General features: G+C 38.4%; 2 protein-coding genes across 7 annotated transcripts in view; one reads left to right on the top strand and one right to left on the bottom strand.

Annotated features, from left to right (window-relative positions):
- LOC102221241 (retinal-specific ATP-binding cassette transporter-like) overlaps positions 1-2812 on the top strand; it is a 39174-nt gene extending 36362 nt beyond the window's left edge. For all 4 annotated transcript variants that reach the window (XM_023325827.1, XM_023325825.1, XM_023325826.1 and 1 more), the window contains 6 exons: positions 39-180; positions 277-411; positions 510-613; positions 700-792; positions 884-1133; positions 1683-2812. In XM_023325827.1, the coding sequence (XP_023181595.1) occupies positions 39-180; positions 277-411; positions 510-613; positions 700-792; positions 884-1133; positions 1683-1802 (844 nt within the window). In that variant the 3' untranslated portion in view covers positions 1803-2812. The remainder of the gene's footprint in view (positions 1-38; positions 181-276; positions 412-509; positions 614-699; positions 793-883; positions 1134-1682) is intronic.
- A 94-nt stretch (positions 2813-2906) lies between these two features.
- On the bottom strand, positions 2907-12737 carry LOC102220976 (very-long-chain enoyl-CoA reductase-like). 3 transcript variants are annotated; one of them, XM_005811481.2, is made up of 13 exons: positions 12363-12737; positions 8731-8781; positions 8564-8615; positions 8075-8119; positions 7007-7110; positions 6807-6922; positions 6111-6216; positions 5885-5957; positions 5185-5228; positions 5057-5114; positions 4861-4949; positions 4686-4731; positions 2907-3985 (listed from the first exon to the last, which is right to left on the bottom strand). In XM_005811481.2, the coding sequence occupies exons 1-13, from the start codon at positions 12384-12386 to the stop codon at positions 3858-3860; spliced, it is 936 nt and encodes a 311-aa protein (XP_005811538.1). In that variant the 5' UTR covers positions 12387-12737; the 3' UTR covers positions 2907-3857. The 3 variants fall into 3 exon arrangements, with proteins under 3 accessions (XP_005811538.1, XP_023181597.1, XP_023181598.1); XM_023325829.1 differs by having other exon boundaries at positions 6807-7110; XM_023325830.1 differs by lacking the exon at positions 12363-12737 and having other exon boundaries at positions 6807-7110; positions 8075-8988.
- Between the last annotated feature and the right edge of the window lie 212 nt (positions 12738-12949).

Raw genomic sequence — 12949 nt, 5'->3', positions numbered from 1 at the left:
AATGCTAAGTTGCCTTTTAATGCCACGTTATGTTTCAGCATTTTGACCAACATCCTGGACGTCCACCAGAACATGGGTTACTGCCCCCAGTTTGGTGCCATCGACGAGCTTCTGACAGGAAGAGAGCATCTGCACCTGTACGCCCGCCTCCGAGGGGTTCCAGAGTCTGAGATCAGCAGGGTGAGATGAAGCAGCTTATATTATGATGACGATCATTTATTGCAATTGGGTAAATTAAGAATTAAATGTTCCAATATATATATATATATATTTTAGGTGGCTGAATGGGCCATCCAGAAGCTGGGTTTATCAGAGTACGCAGGTCGAAGCGCTGGGACCTACAGCGGCGGTAACAAGAGGAAACTCTCCACCGCCATTGCCATGATCGGCTGTCCCACTCTGGTGCTGCTGGTGAGCATTAAACCATCCGGCATTTCAAGTAAAACCTACAAAACTCTGCTGTGAACATATATAAATATGGCTGTCGTGGTTTACTTCCTGTCTCTCAGGATGAGCCCACCACAGGCATGGACCCCCTCTCCAGACGCTTCCTTTGGAACTCCATCATGAGTGTCATTCAGGACAGGAGAGCAGTGGTCCTCACCTCACACAGGTAAACCGAGGGTTGCTGTGGATTGTGCTCTACACATGCATAAGCTTACAGATGTTGCTTCACAATGCAATTGCTATTTCGTTCAGCATGGAAGAATGTGAAGCGCTCTGTACCCGCTTAGCCATTATGGTTAATGGATCCTTCAAATGTCTGGGAACTATTCAGCATCTCAAATACAAGTCAGTCGTTGCACTTTACGCTCGTTTCATTTCTAGTAACAGTAACCGACCCCGCTAAACATAACTTGATAATATTACTATTGCGATCCAGGTTCGGTGATGGCTACGTGGTGACCATGAAGATCAGGGCGGCCAAGCCCGGCTGTCTGCCTGACCTGAACCCTGCTGAGGCTTTCATGGAGAGCACCTTCCCGGGCTCCATCCAGAGCGAGAAGCACTACAACACTCTGCAGTATAAGATCTCCTCTCCATCTCTGGCCAGGATATTTCAAATGGTCCTGGCTAACAAGGACAAGCTAAACATAGAGGACTACTCTGTGTCCCAGACAACTCTTGACCAGGTCAATATACACACATGAGCAATCCAGAGTTTGAGTTGTGTGTAAAGTGTACACCCTTAAACTGGTAATTTGCTAGAGCCAATTTTGATTCAAAAACAGCTTTTGGTTTGAAAAATGAAGTTCCTCTTCACCTTCACCCCCTTGATTGTTTTAGGTCGAAGTTAACTCGTATTTGAATTTCCTCATAATTTCATTCATATGCAACGAACAAAAAAAATGCATCTGATAAAAAGCAACCCCACATCATGATGCCACTAACACCGTGTATCATTGTGAGTATTTTGTTCTTTCGGTTAATTCCACCACAACATTTTGGAATATTTTAATCCAACTCAATTGTAAAGAAGACATGTTACATAAAATTTAAACCGATTTACTATTATTTGCTGCTGTTGTTTTTTTACATCACACAAATGTGGAATTTCAACAGAGATGTGTACAGTGTTGAGCGCCAGTGCTTGTGTTTCTGACTATTTACAATGTTAAATCATGAAGTCGCTTTTTTCCCAGTTTGTTCTGCTCTGATCTGATCTTCAACTGTCCCTGCAGGTGTTTGTGAACTTTGCCAAGCAGCAGTCCAGAGAGGACGACACCATTGTTCTGCACCCGAAAGCTGCTGGCGCACAACGGTACATTGAAACCACGGCCATCAAGTCTTACAGGAAGTAAACCGAACCGGACGGGAGCTCCGGGTGTTCGCTTCACTGCTCCGATGATTTTAGTGACCTGCCATACAGCTTCTACTCTGGTATAGTTAAAAAAACCCCTCTGAAATCAGATTTAATTGGCTAAAACAAGTGTTGAAGAAGGAAGTCATGTGAATCAATTTTTTTTCTCTTTTGCGTTTTGATAAAACAAAGTTAGTTTAGTGGAGCATTTATGTGCCTGCTGCATGTTTCGCGCCCTGCTCGCCTTAGAACCGGATTTTACAGACTTGAAATATATAGGGGTGAACCGATTGCAGTTTTCTGGCTGATCGTCGATCTTTAAAAAGTCTGACCCGCCGATCGCAATTTTGAAGGATACCAATTTTTTATTTTTTTTTGTCTGAAAAGTTGCTAAATATAGCGAGAAATTGCTAAGTCTGCAACGGTGGTGTGACTATTGGTAATTGCACTTCCATAATTAAGGTTTTATCGGCACACCCCTAGTGAAAAAGCACGGGGTCGTCTGTTGAAGGAACATCAGAAAATGTGTACCGTGTTGGCTTGGAAGAAAGCGTAGCGTTTGTACTTTCTGCTTCAAATGCCAAGCGAGAAACTTTTCAACTGCCTTTATATCCCTGTGAAAGAAGCACTTGAACAAGCTTAGTTTTTCATCTTTTTTTGCACTTTATTGATTACAAGCATCACAATCTCCTGTGTTTTGACAGTATTTTGGTGAAATACATTTACTGATTATTACAAAATCCTTCGGCTGCTGCAAACTCATTTCAGCCCGTTGTAACATTTTTGTTTTTGAACGTTTAAATCTTCTAAAGGCTTTTCTTATACATATCCAGCTCTGATTTTTTTTTTTTGCTCACATTTATTACACTTGGTGTCGTTAGAGGGTGAGGAATGAATGTGAATGTTTCTGAGAAGCATCAAATCAAATAAAGTGCATGTTTCTTTAAGATGTGCACCTTTATTTGTAGTTACAGTCACATTTTTTTTAAAAATAAAACCTGAGTTTTGACAGAATAATGTTTTATTTATTGTAACTACATAGTGAAAGCATCTACATGTTGATGTCAAATGGTTGCTGCACATTTTCAATGTTTTCAGTAAAAATCTTGACAATTTAATGACTAAATGCTCCAGCAGCATTCCCCCTGAGAGCACAAAAGCGATTCTAAACTCTTACTCTTAACATCAGTTTGTTTAGGCACTTACTTACAAAGAACATTCATTATATCTAACTAAAATTCTGGCTAAAATTCCTAAAATCTTATTATTATTAATTTTTTTAAAAGAGAGTTGATGAATTATTATGAAATGAGAACAATTTGCTGGTTTTATGATAGAGATGCAAAAATAATACTCCCTCAAGCTTTTCTGAAAAAGCTAGCCAGATAAATAAAATGTTGCAACAAGTGTAAATAAAACACAGAGAAAGTGATACATTTACTTAGGCTCCGTTAACATAATGGTGTTGGAAAGTCAGTCCTGCAAGCTGATGTTTCTCTGGTTCAAAACACCACAAATGGTATAAAACGTTTCACTGGTATGTTCCCACCTAAATTGATGGCATCAAAAGGAGCTAATTCAGCTGCTGAATCTGAGTTTGCGTGGGAGCACAAATGAAACATGCAGGGCGCTGACCCTTCAGGACTTCAGTTGGACATATTTGGATTAATAGAAATCACTTAGACAGTGTCCGCCTGTGCTTAATATGAATATACTAAAATTAATTCTTTGTCAAGCAGAAAATGCAGTAATAAACTGTGTTTTTTGTTGTGTTTTTTTTTTTTTTGTTTACAAACGTTCATTCTGTATTATGATCTAAACAGCTTGATTTTTTTAGCACAAAAACTAAAGCTGCATGGTAAAATGTTACACTCATGTCACTGCTAAAATCTTTTGTCCACGTGTGCTGAAACTGAAAAGAAAAGAAAATGTTCTCAGGAGGTTTTGAAGGCTCAACTGTAGTGCATTTCTAAATCATTGCGTCTTTTAAGCCCATCGGTATTAAAATTGCATAGTGCTGGATTCAAGAAAACAATAGCACAAGCCTAAGCAATTGTCAAAGAATCAGGGGAATAATGGCCATCCGGACAGTTGGGTAGTCTTTGAACTCTCGTAGGTAGGCTCTGTGCTTCACTTTGGCCCAGATCGTCATCTGAATGAACCCGAACAAAGTGTATATTGCCACTGCAAGACAAAACATACAATGAAAAGCTACGACATGTTGCTGTAACAGGCGATCTTTGATCTTTGGTTTTTATAAAATTGTGGTACCGTTTTCCAAATTATGATCTATGAACAGCATTCAAAATATTGTTTCTACCCTTCTTGTCATTAGTATTCATGAATTACCTTTATTAGACACAAGTCATGTCCAAATGTGTATAAGATAAGATGACTAAAACATCAATCTCAGTGAGTATATTCAAATAATATATAACCTTAGCTTAACTCTGAGATAGACAATACACTGCTAACATTTCCAAATTTAGCATATTTTATAAGCCATCAACGCCATAATATGGAAAAGCGTTCAACCTTCCTATTAACTGTTGAAAGTCTCTTCCAGTGAGGATAAACCTCTGACATTTCAGTAACTTTGTGCATCTCTGTTTTTCCTTTACCTCACTGACACTGGAGATAGCAAATTTTGAGTCTTCTTCCCTCAGTAACAACCTCAACACTGAAGATTGTTGTTAGCAGTTGCAACCTGAAAACTGTTACGCACGGTGCAATTACTAATTAAAAGATGATGATCTGTTTGAGTTTCAGACTGCCTGTTCAAGGGTTTTGGCCACTTAAGCAGAAAATCTCCTAATTCTGGTCACCAGCTGATTTCTTGGTGAATCTCTCGTTTTGCCAAAATGTGGACGTATACATCACATACCTGGAAGACACTGGGTCATGACTGTGAAGCTCAACCAAGCTCCAACCTACAGATGTTACAATGTACAGACATATTAGGATTGTAATTAAATAATGAAACTTCACAGCTGTTATAAAAATGTACGGTACATGTTACTTTGCGTAATGTCATATAACATAGTTGATGTCAATTTTACCTCATAAGTATAATTTGGACAGGACACAAAGAAAAACAACCACGTAAAGGGGTTCTTGGTTGGCGTAGGAAACCTTCTCACTCTGAACCCTGATGTTTCCACAAACGAGAAAAATAAACAATCGGAAGGGAAAATGACTTTAGTTGGCCTGATTCTTAAAAAAAAAAGGATTTATAAAAAAAGATCAACAATTCACCATCTGTTCTTAGGTTACTCAGACTCATATGGATGGAGAGGTTGCCCACTTCACACATCTAAAGCAGAAATTCACAGATCAGAAGTCTTGAGTTTAACTTTGCCCAGTGTGAGCCTGAGTTTACGTACCGCAAATGTGAATAGCGCGTACTTGACTTGAAGTTCTCCATATGCTGTAACAGAAATATTTCAACTTGAAATGCTGCATAAAATGTCACAACACATGAAAAACAAATCATTCTTATTATTGTGTAGCCTTGGTTTCCTGTATTTGTGGGGCCCATATCTGCAATAATACTTGACATGGGAAGTCCAAAGGCTGCATGGGGGCGTACATGTTTAAAGTCAGGCAGTACCATTATTAAAGTTATGCAAAATTGTCTGAAAATGCCTCCTAGCCAAATGCTACCATGTGCAATTAATGCACATTTTACAAATACCAAGATAGAGGACTTGATGAGTCCTATTGTTTGCTGAAGATGCTGTTACATTTTCTGCCATCATCTCAAAATCAAGCAATCACTCTTCTGCTGTAGCAACAACAATTATATTAGTAACAGTGCAATAATGAAAAGGACAATTTAATTGTAAATCCAACAAATTTCAGTTTTTAACAGATTTGAGTTTTCTAGTATGCCCCCAAGTGGACAACAGGAGGAATAGCAATAATCGTGGTTGTCAGAAGATTATGTTACCAGTTTTGCTAACAATAACCCTGATGTCAAAGTTTACCAGATGTGTGTGTGTGTGTGTGTGTGTGTGTGTGTGTGTGTGTGTGTGTGTGGGTGGGCGTGTGTGTGTGTCAATATTTGCACATGGCTGGACTTACATGGAGGTGTATAAAGAGGGTGGTTAATGTAATAGGCTAACCAGGCAGAGAAACCCCAGTAATAGGCACAGTTCTACAGAAAAGGAGCAACAAAATTTTAAGACAACATTGTTAATTGTCAAAAAAATAGTTTCAAATGAAGTATTATGTAATTTTTGTACAGCAACATCCATCAAAGGCTAAGTCCTGTAGCTAACGGTTGTACAGAAGGGGTAGTGAAACTCACTTTGACTATCGTCCGGAGTGGCATTGTCCCATGGGAGAAACGATGTACGAAGATGGTCTCCATTAGCCTCTTCACATAGTGGAATGTATGGCAGACACAGGCCAGTCTGGGGGACAAAATCAAACAAGGTCAGAGATCTAAGATACATGAAAACTTATTAGTTTAGATTTTTTAAAGGGAGGTTCTGTGAAGTTATTTTCTCGTCCATGTAGCAGACAGATGGTACATCACCAGTCAGTGAAATTTAGTGAAGGCAGTAAACTATTCACTTTTCTACTTGATTCCAGAAATATAACTTTATTTGTAACACAGATACTGTTAGGCTGAGAAAGCGGAGAAATATCACAATGGCCTTTTTTTGAAATTGTTGCAGTTCAATGTCCTTCATAGTCGAGTAGAAATTGAAGACCTTACAATTCACCACTACTAGAGTGCGCTACTTTCCACTAGTGATGCCAGAAGCCTGTAGTTAAATAAAACCGGGAAAACGCTGCTTTGAACGCACGTATCTCAGCAGCTCTCGGTTGGAGGGAAATTAATGCGTACAGTCGGTAAATATATAACAATCATTATCTTTATCCAAAAGCAGGCAACTGGAAAAATGACTTTAATCGCACAAAGACAGGAAAAGGACTTTGGCTTGTAGCTCGTTATGACTTGTGCTTTGTTTGGGTGACATTTAGTTTTTTTACTTACTTAACAACAGGATGGGGACTGGAGGTAAGGGCGTATGTGTGAGAGTAGATATATGGCACTCGAAAAAAGAAGACGAGGTATGTGAGCAGGACTCCGATATACTCAGCAAAAAAGACCTGAAAACAAAATAGGCTTGTATTAACTCTGGTGTTAGGATGTAAGTAAGGTAAAATAGTAAAATCCAAGCGTGGTCTTCTCACTGTTGTCCAACCTAACTGTGGCCCGAGATCTTTGAAGTACATGGTGGCAGTGGTTCCCACTGGTAGATTTTGTAAGACCTCATCATCTCTGAGTGACTTTCCCCCTTAAAAAGGGGAAAAAGTATTTACATACAATGTTTATTGAGTTATTCTACAGGAGTTTTTTGTTCACACACTCTCCACTTGGAGCTTTTGTCCAGATTATGGATCGTGTGCCCGGCTAATTGGATGCCATTTTTAGAATTTCCACATGGGAAACTTGTCCCTAATAGCTCTATGAGCAAATTCAAACTGTGCAATTTTTCACAGCCAGGTAAATTTGAAAGCTTTTTTAGCCACCAGTTTGAAAGTCACTTTCATTTCGGGCCACATAAGATCACGAATGTCCCAAAAGGGCTGGTTGTGGCACAATTTAACAAACTGTTAAAATATTAATAATTAGCCGATTATAAGATTAAACAATATCAATTATTTTTTCACTGCTTTGATTTGATTGATAAACTAATATTTAAGCACACAACCGTTATCATGACGGCTCTGATTTTGCGTCTCTCTAAAGTCTTGAGGGCCACATAAAATGTTATCAGCCCAGATTTAGAGGATCACCTTCAAGCAGGACAGTGAACCTTAGACATACAGACAGACTTAACAATGGATATTCATGAGTTAGAATTGCCCAGTCAAAGACCTGTCCTAAATTATAGACTTAAACTGAGCATCGTTAGTAAAGACAAGTCCCATGGATAGTGGGACTTGTCTTTGATACCTTCAGCGACACAATTTTGTGCCACTATTTCATGGTGTGTCACTTAAAATCCCCATAAAATACCATAAAGTTTGTAATGTGACCAAGTAAAGGGACCGTTTGTGCTTCTCTACAAACAGCTATTACTTAGTAAATCCTCAATCTAAATCTACCAGTTGCCCCAGTTATACCCACTTTAACCTCCACACGGCAAAAAATTGGCAAACAGTTACACAGATTAGACCACCACTTAGCTCTCATGCTGCTTATGAAGTACCTGTAATACATGCATTTAATAGTGAAATGACAAAATAGCCACTTACTGGTATCAAGTCTTAGTGCCTGTCTTGCTGGGTACCACTGAGGATCTGAGCAGACCAAATACACACACACACACAGAGTACGTATACATTCACACAGAGGAACGGCTGGATGGAGGTTGCATTGCATAAAGAGTTTTTGGCTGGAGGCCTTGCAATAATTGACCACAATGGAATAACGTTAAGCTGCTCTGCTCTAATAGAAGCCGACAGCCTCAGGCTTGGCAAACATTTAGCAACATCTCTTGACCAGAGACGAGCTTATGGCAGAAACCACTGCAAAGCTTTGAGGAAACAAACAGGAAATTGTTTTTAACAAGAAACCGCTCCGGGGAAGAGGTATTATATCAAGTGTGTTCAGGTCATTGGAACTTCAATGCAGAACAAGTGTGTTAATCTCCGTCTTTGTCCAGTAAATCCATTTACAGAGAGAGGTATTCAAATAATAATAATAATAATAATAATAATAATAATAATAATAAAAAAACTCACATGATTTGTAAAACAGACTCTTAATATCTCCTATTGTAGAGTGAGGATCCACCTGATCAGAATACAAGCAGAAAGTATTGGTCCCATTGAATTAATACCCATGAGTCTTGCAATTATTTAAACTCTGATGCTTGTATGTCAGTTCATGCCAAAATCGGTCGGCATACCTTATCTAAAAAACAAAGCTGCTCCTTTGTCGTGGCATCAAGGACCTCCACCTGGAAAATGATGTAAACATCACCTTCACCACCCTGTAAGTTAATAATGGAGAGCAATCTGTTGTCCTAATGAATGGTAAATGGCTGGTCTGCAATTGAATGGCGCTTCATGAAATCAGTCACTTTTGTCACAGCAGGAAAAGCACTGGAAGAAGTTCCTTGCCCAAGAGCAAAACAGCAAAATGACTGAACCAGCAACCCACTGGATACAGGATGAACACCTACCTTCTGAGCCACTATTATATTCTTCACAATAGCCAGTGAACTCCTATCTTTATTTCAAACAAATCATATTTACAAATATATATATATATATATTTATGTAGATATATATTGTAAATATACCTGACTGCAAATTTTAAACCCCATGTCAAAAAGCTAAGAAATAATACTGAAATTCAGACTTTCACTATTGAAGCTTCCAGTAAACTTTAAATGCGATGATTATTTCACATTTTCTGTACTGTGTCAGAAGCTTCTCTCTGTCATGTCAAACAGTCCAACATCTTGCTTCATTTGATAAATCTACAGATTCATGATGGAATCTGTAGATGGAAAATGGACGGTACCACAACTCTCATATTCTTGGTAAATATTCTAGTTGGAACTTTAAAAAATCTTTACAAGTTTTTTATGTCCTTTGTAGAAATGTTGTATTCTCCACACACACACAAAAAAAAAACATTAATGCATTTCAAGAGTTGTGTGAGTGAATATATTTGTGCTTTTCTGGGTATGTGCTAAGGGAGGTGGGCGGTGTGTTTAACATATTTGAGATTTTTCTTATAATTTTTACGCTGTGAAATGTTATACTACTTTCTGCATTTAAAACTTACTGGAACTGTGTATCCATTAACATATCCTACAATAGAAAGTAATAATGTTATGACGTGGTGCAATATTTTACTTTTTTTTTTTTGTTACCTCTTACAACATAAATACACATCTAACATCGATCTATTTAATGTACAGATACATTTTGCTCCTTAAGACTTACTGTTATTTCTACAGTTACAAGCCCTTGATCTGCTTATTTACCCGTTTAAAATCAGATACAACTTATTCCGCATAAATAATATTTAAGCTTTCCATTATTCTACATTTTTCTTAGAGAACAACAATAAAACACTCAGGAAACAGAATTCAAGAATGGCAGAGGCCAAGTTAAAAACAGCAACACTTGCTGCAGGACTAGAACATGATCAGTTGTGGTGTTGGTTGATGTGGCCTTAAAGTGGTCCAACCAAATTCCACAGAGTTATTGAGGTCTTGTGTCATCTAAAAAGATTTATTTGCTCTTTGTTGGCCCTACTTGCCATGTGAAACTCTACCGAACCCCCTAACAACATATCCTCCAGGCTCATAGGAGGACTCAAACCCTTCCACCAAATTAAGGTGCCAATTCTGCAGAATACCTTTCATTTTTACAATATTTGGATGAGATGACCAATAAATGACTCATTGTAACTACTCCTACTTCTATGCGTCCAAAATGTTCAAAGCATAACAATCTCGCTCTGAATAATGAAGATTGTTCCCCTCAGAAGATCTGTGCGTCTCTCATGCGCGCGTTTTTTCCGTCTTAATTAGTCCATGTCAGTTGTGATGTACAGCATATGCAAGGAGGGCGATGGATGGGCCCACAATTTGCCCTGAAAGCACTCCGTACTGTGCTGCTCAGCAGAGCTGTCCCGGCTAAATTGGTGCCTTTACTGGACAGTGTAATAATCCACTAATGGATACCTGAAGATTTGCTGAGTGCACAGTCAAGAAAGAGAAAATGAGTCATGCCAACGTGCATTGTAAAAGAGCATTCATCGAAGGACTTTCAAACCAGCACAAATCTGTCTGTATGTTGAGGTTTGAAGTAAAATACTAAGCAATAGACTTCAGGGCTTTACATTAAAAGACTGAAGTGGATGTTATACAGTCACCAAGTAACTCTTCATAAACTACTTGTAAGTTTGAGTATAAAGGGGTGTCACTAAGTGTGTTCAATATCTGTGATCTCAAACCGGAATATATTATGACCACTCCAAATCTAAGACGTGGAAAAATTACAAAAAGACATAGAAAAAATAATCCCAGGCATTAATATTCTTTTATATTATGAGTATATAGTATTTGAGAAGTATATTGTACAAATAATTGCTCTCACTATTGGTTATTATGACACCACAAGCTAAGGTATGTGATGCAGTTTGTGATACAGAGTTGTTGGGGCTTTTTTTTATTTTTTTTAATACAAATGGCTGCCCAGCTAAAATAAATCAGCTAAGTGTTTGGCCGACAGGGACACTCATGCAAAATTAGTTTGGGCTGTAAATGTTGGCGTGTACATTTGTTGATGCTTCACTTTTGTACCAGAAGTGCTTGCGTGCGATTGAGTTAAATAGTGATTATGTAGAAATGTTTTGTGTGTCTGCTTTCGCCAACCACTTTTAATGAGAATTTGATTTTTATGTAAGCGGGTTGTGAACAGGTTGTATTTTGTCAGTCTTTCGCAAGAAATTTGTTTTGACTGAAAAAACAGCAGACATAAGTTGGGTTGTTTTAACCAAACACGATGGTAAATGTACAACAATTTTAATCTCAACTTGTTGCGCTAATGACTAGCTAATGCCAGAGACTTTGGCTAAAACCAGTTAGCCAAAGTCTAACATAAAAGCCTTTTACTTGTTTACTTGTTAAGCTAGTGCTAGCTGTGTTCAACATTTACATAGACAAGCGTTATTTACTATAAATTTTCCTTTCGAAATGTAACTGTTTGTGGGAAAATGTCACATTGGAAGTTAGCAATTTTCATTCAGAAGTGAACTAAAAAAGTACATTTATGTGGGCCAAATTCATAGTTCAATCCTGCCGTGGTCCATATCTGTCCCAGAACTAGTTTAGCAGGATAAGCCATGTTGGATTATTTCAACGCAGTGGCTTTTTGTGTAATGCTATGGTGTGGTTGAATGAAAGTTTCTTGTTTTCAGAAATATGTCTGTTCCCTTTAATAATGCAGGACTCTCAATGCCAGTATCTTTTGTATGCTGAACAATTAGTTAGCTTAGCGTCTTGAAACAACAAACATTCCTGATCTGTTCTGAAGACAAGTACTTCCTTTAGTTACATCCTCAGCAGAAGGGACACAAGTTCAAATACTTTCTCATGAAAACTAAAAAAGCCGTCAGAATGACATGTTTCTCAAGAGATCAGGTTTCGTCTCCCTCTAATAAACTATTTAAATAGTTGTTCATTTGCTCTCCAGTTTTGCTGTTGAGCTTCTGGCAATGGCACGGTTCCCAGAGCAAAGTTGTAATTAGCTTTAGCTCGTAGGCTTGTTGCTGTTACGGAAAATTGCTTGTCTTTTTCTTCATTAGTGATCATCAGACCACATGAGACATGAGTAAAACCAAGACACAGTTTAGAAGGCCTATAAAGTTTACACTCTCTTGACACTGCTTATGTTTCTAAAACTGCCCAAATGTTTTTATGTATTTTTATTTTTAAATCTCCTTTACGTTTTTACACAAGACTTGGGTTTTTCACTTTTAAAAGATCACGTGTCAGTAAAAAAGTGTACTCTGACTTACCTCAAAGAACGTGGTTCTGCTCATCGTGCTGCTCGGTAATAATTACGTCCGTTTCACCCCGGCACAAACAGAAACACAAAACAGATACTCATTCCTCACACACAAGGTCGGGAATAGCTCCTCTCCTTTTCAGGACAATCCCCGGACTGACCCTTATTCTTTTCAGTCCTCTCTCCCTCTCTTGATCCGAGAGGCAGCAGGACACAGAATCACAAGATGCGCTCCACACATCCTGCAGCATACAGTCTGATCCTTTCTGTTTCAGTGCTGCCGCCTCCTCCTCCTCTTTGGGACGTTATGGTTTTCATTTCTTTTTTTCTTCTGATTAAGGTATCTTTAGAGAAGGGGCTTTGCGCAAACTGGGAGAAATTCCTCTGGAGACAGAGACTGCTGAGGAGCAGAGGAAAGTACACAGATGTACACACATTTTATGAGACGCTCTGCAGGCATGCACTGTGTAGAAAGGGGGAATATAAAAACACAAGCATATGCCAAAAGGTCAATGGTAAATGGGCCAAATTTATATAGAACTTTACATTAGAGCTGCATCATCCATTTGCTCTCACATTCATAGACTTATTCACAGA

This window comes from Xiphophorus maculatus, chromosome 21 (genome assembly GCF_002775205.1).
Source record: "Xiphophorus maculatus strain JP 163 A chromosome 21, X_maculatus-5.0-male, whole genome shotgun sequence".
Classification (NCBI taxonomy): Eukaryota; Metazoa; Chordata; class Actinopteri; order Cyprinodontiformes; family Poeciliidae; genus Xiphophorus; species Xiphophorus maculatus.
The sequence above is the reverse complement of the archived record's forward strand: the minus strand, read 5'-3'. Positions and strand labels throughout refer to the sequence as shown.

Coding starts and splice junctions, on each gene's coding strand:
- LOC102220976 (XM_023325829.1), bottom strand. CDS start 12,386: ATGAGCAGAACCACGTTCTTTGAG. Junction 8,616..8,730: donor AGCTTTGTTTTTTAGATAAG/GTATGCCGACCG, acceptor TATTCTGATCAG/GTGGATCCTCACTCTACAAT. Junction 8,120..8,563: donor GAGTCTGTTTTACAAATCAT/GTGAGTTTTTTT, acceptor TGGTCTGCTCAG/ATCCTCAGTGGTACCCAGCA.